General features: G+C 35.4%; 1 protein-coding gene across 1 annotated transcript; it reads left to right on the forward strand.

Annotated features, from left to right (window-relative positions):
• Positions 1-151: 151 nt before the first annotated feature.
• LOC120766211 (bromodomain adjacent to zinc finger domain protein 1A) lies at positions 152-8,015 on the forward strand. Its single transcript, XM_040091580.1, has 5 exons — positions 152-613; positions 1,789-4,942; positions 5,436-6,016; positions 6,593-7,231; positions 7,305-8,015. Exons 1-5 carry the CDS (start codon positions 492-494, stop codon positions 7,390-7,392), a joined length of 4,584 nt encoding a protein of 1,527 aa, XP_039947514.1. The 5' UTR covers positions 152-491; the 3' UTR covers positions 7,393-8,015.
• The last annotated feature ends 98 nt before the right edge of the window (positions 8,016-8,113 follow it).

Genomic DNA, 8,113 nt, shown 5'->3' on the forward strand with positions numbered 1-8,113 from the left:
ATTCAGTACATGCCAGACATGACAAAATTTCTTAGTCCAAACCTTGATATATATCCAATTCATTTTGACACTTCTACAAAAGTCTCATTTTTGGTGATCAAAGCAACTCTGAGTTCTGAAAGAGAAAAGCGTGAGACAATTCATACAGAAAGAAAAGTAAAATTTTGTATTGGCGCGTGAAAAGTGAACATTGCGTCGATTTTTGGCAAATTTTTAAATAATTTGCAAAAAATATAAATTGTAAAACAGTCATAAAAGCGAAGTTTGTTTTCGAGTTGTTTGTGTACATTAAGAGAGCGGTGCAAAAAGAGCTGGAAACACACAGTCTGTTGCTTTTAAAATTTGGTATATGAAGTGTTTGAGATTTTTCAACCGCGCCGTCACCGTCACTGTTGACCAAATTATTACTTAAAGCCTCGCTAACAAGAAACAAAACGCGAAACTCGCTTCGGTACCAGAATCAAGATTTTTTTATTTAAAGCTATTGGAAGATGCCTATTTGTAAAAGAGATGGATTCGATAATATGCAATCCCGTAATCGGGATGAAAGATTTCAAGACAACGACGAGGTGTTCTTTTGTGAAGTTACAAAAGACATTTTTCGCGATTATGAGTAAGTGACAATGACGTTCATAGTTATTTTGAAGTTGAAAATCAGTATCTGCAATTTTACATATTTTCATATCTGGGAATATAGTTTTGCAGTAAAGATTTTGGCTCTACTCGTGAAGCAGCTAGATTAGAAGTAGAGTGTAAAACATAGACAAATAAAGTGTAGCGTAAAGCGTGAAAGAAGTGTAATCAAAAGTGTCCAGCCAGCTGCTATACCAAGCGGTTGGCGGGAATATATTTGCGAACAACGCACGCATGTAGAGTTGCCAAGTATTACATATCTACAAATGTTTGAATTCTGAAAACCTATTTTTTCAAAAATTGCGGAGTTTTATGCTTCATTCATAAATTTTTTTTATTACTTTTAAAAAAGATCGGGTGCGCCTAAAGGTATTGTTCCGAATTTATATGTTATCTAGGCTATGAAAGAAGTATTGCCTTAATTGCTATTTTGAAGTTAACGGAAAATTCTTTATTTCATCTAATATCCTAGTTTTATGTTAATGGATGCAAATTACAATGTCATAAACTGATTAAAACAACCTCGGTATGTTTTTCTTTAGGGTAACACAAATTTATACACATAAAACTAATTACTATGAGTTTCTTTGACACTACTTCATTAGAAAATATTACATATTTATATTTTATGTCGTTGTGTTATATTAGAAGGTAAAAACGAATACACAGCATATTATTGGTTCGAAAAGTGTTTATTTTAGTTAGAATATACTTACATATAGCATATAGTAAATGATCGTAAGACGAGCTGAGCCGATTTAGCCATGTCTGTCTGTCGGTACATATGCGAAGCTCAATTTTTCAGATATCGATCTTAAATATTGCTCACTCCCTTTTATCTCCAGGAAGCTGTTCATTTGTTTGAATCGCCGATATATAGCTCCAATACAAACTGACCGATCAAAATCAATATTTATGTTGAAGTATGGAATACTTATTTATTTGACAATAAATCTTCACGAAATTTGGCATGGATTATTGTCCATCCATATTATTGATCCTGATACAATACACTGCTGCATATACATACATAACATACAAATTGACTGATAAAAATCAAATTCTTAAATGTAAACTTTTCATTTTGTGAAGGTTACCTTTTTTCTTTTTTTCATTAAATTTGCAATATTTTCTAATCAAATTTTTTATTTATAGAGATTACTTTCGTCATGTAATGGTAATAAATTCCACTGTTTGGCAGTGCGAGGCCACTGGACGCGACAATCTCACATACGCAGAGGCATTGCGAAGCGAACGAAGAGCGCGCAAAAAAATGGAACTTTTTAAATATTGTCTCCGAGCGCCAGTTATGCTAGTTACAGAACATTCAAAGCAATCATCTCTAAATACGTTAAGTGTAATTATATGCAAGTTTCTGCGGAAGCGTTATTTCATAAATGAAGAAGTAACTGCTTGCCACAAGTCTTCTAGTTATAACGCATACACAGTTGTAAGTGTTATACCGCCTAATAACACACCTCCAGCCAATGGAGTATATGAAGAAACTGAGAAACTCCAATATAAATTGCGACGAAAAGGTCAGAATGATGAAGAAGTAATTTTGCCATTTGAGAAAATTCGACGTCATCGCCAAGAATTTACTACTGAAAATTTACAGATGTTTGTGAAAGATAATGTAACACGTGTAGATGGCATACTACAACCAAAGCGGGATTCTTACAAAAAATATGTAACAGATCCAAATATCACTTTTGATAAAATATTTATTGGAAAAATGCCACATTTTACGCCAGCAAAAATCAAACGCCCTCAAGATACTACTAACAAGAAACAATCGACTTTGAATAAATATTTCACTAAGGATGGAGAGGCTGATAGCGAAAAAAATGTGAAAAATGGTTCAAAAATGCATACCCTAGAAGCAGTTAAGCAGAAAAATGAGGAAGCAAAACTGGCTGAAAAGCTGAAGCGCATCGCTGAACTCGAACGACAGAAAGTGGAGAAAAGGACTAAATTAATGGAACGTGTTGAAGCAGAATGTACTGCATTGCTTACTAAGACTGATGATTTAGAGCGTACAGATCAGCGATTACTGCCTTTATATAAAATCGTTAAAACTTATATTCCGGATAAGCTTTTAGGGGATGCCTTCATGGTTCGAGAGTTCATGCATTCTTTTCCAACCATACTATCAGGAATAGAAGTATTTCGCGACAATTTGAGCTTTTATGAAATGTCTCGCGCCTTTAAAGTGCGCGAAGTGGCTGGACCATTATCCGATATTCTTCTGATCTTTCTGGGTACAGTTTTTGATATGCAAAAGGAAGACGAAGATGAGTGTACCGTTGAATATTTGCGTATACGTCAAGAGTTGCGAAAACGCGAACCGCTTATAACAATGGCTGAGGCAGCTCGGCCACATTATTATGTTAAACGACATTTTTCGTTTAAACTTAATGAGCTGCCCATTGATTCGTTAACTCTAAGTGAAGTGTTGCGTTTACATTTGCTTTCATCTGGAGCTATTGTAAAAGAACGTGCAGAGAAATGGCGCTTAAAGTATCGAAATGGTTATTCATCCTCGGAGGATCCGGGACTTACGCTTCGTATGCGAAATCCACATATTTTGCGTGCTCTTAAGATGTATTCTGTTTTTCAATTACCTTTTCTGGACATCATGCGTATTGTGCGATGTCTTATGGCTCAAATATTGACATATTCAAATCCCATAAATCTAATTGAGGAACGCATGGAACAAATGTCAAATAATAGAGTTGAGCTACGTGTATTAGCTACCATGGAAAATATACGTGCGGCAAATATTCAAACGCAGAAACGTACTTTAACCAATGAATTTCACCAACAATGCTTAGAAGATAACATAAAAAATAACGAGGAAAAGCGAAAGCAAATTGAGGAAAAATTTAATAAAAAAATTGCAGAGTTAATGGCGCAATCTGATCGCGAACGTCGTAAGTACGAACAGCAAGTGGAAGGTTTCAATTCTTCTTTATTCAATTTTCTTATTTATCTTGGAATGGATCGCGCATACCGAAAATATTATGTATTCGAGTCTATGCCTGGAATTTTCATTGAGCACACTCCCGACTCCTTAGACACTTGTCTCAGTGACCCACCCAAAAATTCGTTAACGGAAAATTCTTTAATTTTAAATTTTGAAAGCCTTCCGAAAAATCGCAAAGATTTACGTGCTTATTTATTAAAAATGTATATCAATGCAGATAAACAAGCGGCCAAGGCAGAAAAAGAAGCTAAAGTGACTAAAAATACAGGCTCTTCAACGGTTCTACAGCAAAACAAGGAGAACAAAGAAAATCATTTGGTAAACGGTATTACCAATGGTAAAGATATTATTGAAGGAGATGAAATTACTACAAAAAGTAATGAAAACACAAATGAGTCTGTTGCCCAAACGTCTGCATCACAATACCAGCTATACATGTGTACGGGTGATCCGAGAAATTGCATTGTTCATGATGAACGCAATGCCGACAGGCAGAAATGGGCGTATATATACGATAAAGATGATATTGACGCGCTTATAGCGGCACTGAATCCATTAGGAGAACGTGAATCTCAACTTAAGGAGCAATTAACGATTTTACGTCATCTTATAATAAATCACTGCAGAAGATGTCCGGAAGATTTGCTAACACTAGATGATAACAAAAGCTTGAGTAAATTTAAGAATGCAATGATGTCCGAAACTTACCGCAAATATAACAAAGCGAACTTTGGTTATAATGTGGATGCAGATCTTAACGAAGTATTGCTAACGTCGCTCATTGACCGTATAATTCAGTTCGAAAGCGACATTTATACTGGTGATCTAGGTCGATTAAAAGTAAAAGACATGGAAAAATGGCGTGAAGATCTTCAAGCTAACCAATATGATGCACAAGTTAAGCTGCAATGGGGTCCGAATACACAAAAATTTGGCACAAGTGTAGGGGATGAAGACGATATTCCCGAAGATGATAATGAAGATGACGACACAGATATAAAAGATGGTGGCCGGTATGCCAATAAACCCTACAGAGATCCTGGCGATGGACTTGGTGATACACTGGAAATTGATTCAGAAGACAGTGCCGACGAACTAATTTCATTACATGATTCTAGCACAATAAGAACCAGCGTACGTAACTGTGCGTCTGCACTGCTGCAGGTGGAACAGGCAATTGAGCGTCGTTTTATTAAAGAACCATTTGGAGCACCATTAAAAGATATCAAAGATAAAGAAATTTTTGAACGCAAAGTCAAAAGGGGGGCCATTAGACTGAAGCAATGGGAAATGTCTTTAATGGAGAGCACGAGTTATTCGCAGGTAACGTTTATAGATTTACAAGTTATATGCATTTTATTACACCCTCAACAGGATTACGAAGATTGTAAAACTCAGTAGGTAGGCGTTGAGTCGATTTACACTAAACTAGTCTCTTAGCTAAATTTAGATTCACGAGATTTCGAATGGATTATTGTCCAAAGCAACGGTACAATAATCTCTGACCATATTGTTCAGATTGGAACACTAGCATGTAGCTGCCATACAAACTGATTGATCAAAATCCAGTGTTTGCATGAGATGTTTTTGTTGTTGTAGCGCCAGAATGCTGCCGAGTTCACAGTCCTTGGCCGAAAAAAAATTTCGGTTCATTCCGGTTACGGAGACCCGACTATCGTGGGAACGGTTCTTTTATGGGATCTTTTGTATTTATGAAGAGTTTTATAGTAGTATAGTAGGTCCATCCGAACTTAACTTTTGAATTTTTTTTTTAAATACGGTGGATAGTAAAAATATTTAATTATTTTTAATACAGGTGTTTCTCCATTTGAATGTCCTGCACGATTGTATTTTGTGGGCTCGGTCCACAAACAAGTCGCTCTGCCAGGTGTGTCGTCGAGGTAGTGATCCGGACAAGATGCTACTGTGCGACGAATGTAATGGTGGCACACACATGTTTTGTATGAAACCCAAGATGAAGACAGTGCCAGAGGGTAATTGGTATTGCGCACGGTGTGTCAAACGTTTAGGACTACGCAATGACAAAGAGGAAAAAAATAATAAAACTGCATCTCAAAGACGTAAGCGCACATTCAATGTTGATGAGATTACTGATGAGGGATTGGTCAATGGAGCTAAAGATAGTGAACGTGCCCGTAGTAGTGCGCGCCGCAGTAATAAACGTTTGCAATCTAATGAAATCGAAGAGAAATTGATAGATGATGACGACGATGCTATTAATGACAGTGATGGTGATGGTGTGGGCGATTCAGTTGGTGGTGATGTTGAAACCGAGAATATAGATGACGAAGAAATTGCTAGCGATAAAGATGAAGATGTTGATGAAGAAGAGGCTGATAATAAGAAAAAATCTGAGGATTATACAGATGAGGAAGAGTAAGTGCGCTTATGTATCGTAAGTATTTTTAGTTCGCATGATAGTCATTAGTGGTGGTTTTTTTGTAATTAGCATTTGCAAAATATTTCAATGTTCTAAGAAAATATATACACTAATAATACGTTGATAGACCTAAGAATGCTAATGAAAATCAGAGCTGCAAATAATTAAAAAAAAAAAAAGATTTTTTTTATTAGTTTAAAAAAGTTTTTAATCACAAATACCGGATAAAAAATAAATTAATCCCAAGCAATTTACATTTTTTTCGTTTTTATGTACTCAGTGTTCTACCATTTTGAGCTAGAGTTCCTCACACAGAGCTATCATCTTCAATACTCTAGAGCACTGGAGAGCAAATGATTTATATTGTATTAATTTTTAATTCTGATTTTGGGATTAAAACTTAAATTTTCAATGTTTTCTATAAATTTAAGAAAAATTCAAATTTTAATCTCAAATTCTGGAATTAAAAAATAATTAAAAAAATTTGTAAATAATAAAATCGCAATAGCGTGGATCAAAATATGAACCTACTAAACGTTTATTAAAACTTTAATTTGATTTTCTTTCCTCAGGGATGAAAATGTTTGCGCTGTGTGCTCTTACGATGGCAGCGATTTAATGTGCATACGTTGTAGAGAAACGTTTCATTTAGAGTGCATCAATATGAAGAGAGCACCTCGTTATAATTTCATATGTTCGAAATGTAAAACCGCAAACGGAACTGAAAAACGATCCCCAAAAAGTGGGAAAATTAATGGTAAACATTCACTGAATTCATCAGATGATGATGACGATGATGACTCCGAACCGCTTGTAAAACGTCAACGATCATCACGTTCATCTTTACGAAACTCTGGACACCAACAGCCACCGCAAAATGGCCAGGGCAGTCCACGTGAAGTTGCTAAATCGTCATCACAACGTCGGTCGGTTCGTCGTACGGGTGATCATTTGCCATTAAATAGCGCAGCATTGTATCAGCTACTCGATGATGTCATGAAACACGAAGATGCTTGGCCATTTACACGCCCCGTATCGCACGCCGAAGTGCCGGACTATCACAAGATTATTAAGACGCCAATGGATTTGGCTAAAGTAAAATCAAAACTTAATATGGGCTCATATCAGTTGAATGAGGAAGTAATGAAGGACATACAGCTTATTTTCCAAAATTGCGACGAATACAATGTTAAAGGAAATGAAATTTACAGGTGAGTAAACCGCAATCAACCGCTCAATAATTGACCGACCAATTTTTATTGTGTGCCTTTTTTATCGTTTTAGCGCTGGTTCTACGTTGGAGAAATATGTTATAGAACAATGCAAACGACTTAATTTGCCATTTAAGCCGAGCGATATGAATTCTTCGTAATAACCATGAAATATGACATGGGATACTTTTAAGCGGCGTCATCATAACTCTTAGTGCTAAATTAGAGTGACATTATTAATTACATTTATCAAGATATTGTTTTTTTTTTATTTTCTTAATTCTATTTCAATCATGCTGCAGTTTCAATCATTAGTCTGCATTCTGAACATGTCTATCCATGTAAACGTATATTTTGAAAGTATTTTGTATTTTGTATAATATATTTTGGATGTAGTGCATGCACGCTGTTATCTATTACCGCTATTATATATATATACCAAACTATTGTTTTTAATCACATTTAGTACTTTTGTTCCATTTTCCCTTCATTATGACGAGAAATTTTAAGTAAATATATTTAAAGCTTCTAAACTCCGAATATGGAGTGCTCGGATCAAACCGTCTCATGTATTTAAAGTGTTGCGAGCATTTAGAATATTTAAAAAAATTCACATAATGCATATTTAAGGCAAAAGTAGCTATTAATTTTGTAAGTTTATGAAAACTCTTATGCTTAAGCCTAGAGTAAGTACAATTTCAAATATAAAAATAAATTATGCTATTTGATCAAATTACCACAAAAACAACGCTCTATTTAATTAGTAATTGGAATGCTGAAGTTTGACATAACTGTTCACAATACTTGCATGCGAGAACTGGCGTGGCGCCACACGCATCAACACACCCAAGAGCAACATACTCGGTATTAAAGTTAGGACAG

This window comes from Bactrocera tryoni, chromosome 1 (assembly GCF_016617805.1).
Source record: "Bactrocera tryoni isolate S06 chromosome 1, CSIRO_BtryS06_freeze2, whole genome shotgun sequence".
In the NCBI taxonomy this organism is placed as follows: Eukaryota; Metazoa; Arthropoda; class Insecta; order Diptera; family Tephritidae; genus Bactrocera; species Bactrocera tryoni.

Excerpts from the sequence above, each read along its gene's own strand:
- LOC120766211 (XM_040091580.1), top strand. The coding sequence starts at position 492 with ATGCCTATTTGTAAAAGAGATGGATTCGATAATATGCAATCCCGTAAT. Across the intron at positions 614-1,788 it reads GACATTTTTCGCGATTATGA|AGATTACTTTCGTCATGTAA; the intron begins GTAAGTGACAAT and ends TTTTATTTATAG. Across the intron at positions 7,232-7,304 it reads AAAGGAAATGAAATTTACAG|CGCTGGTTCTACGTTGGAGA; the intron begins GTGAGTAAACCG and ends TTATCGTTTTAG.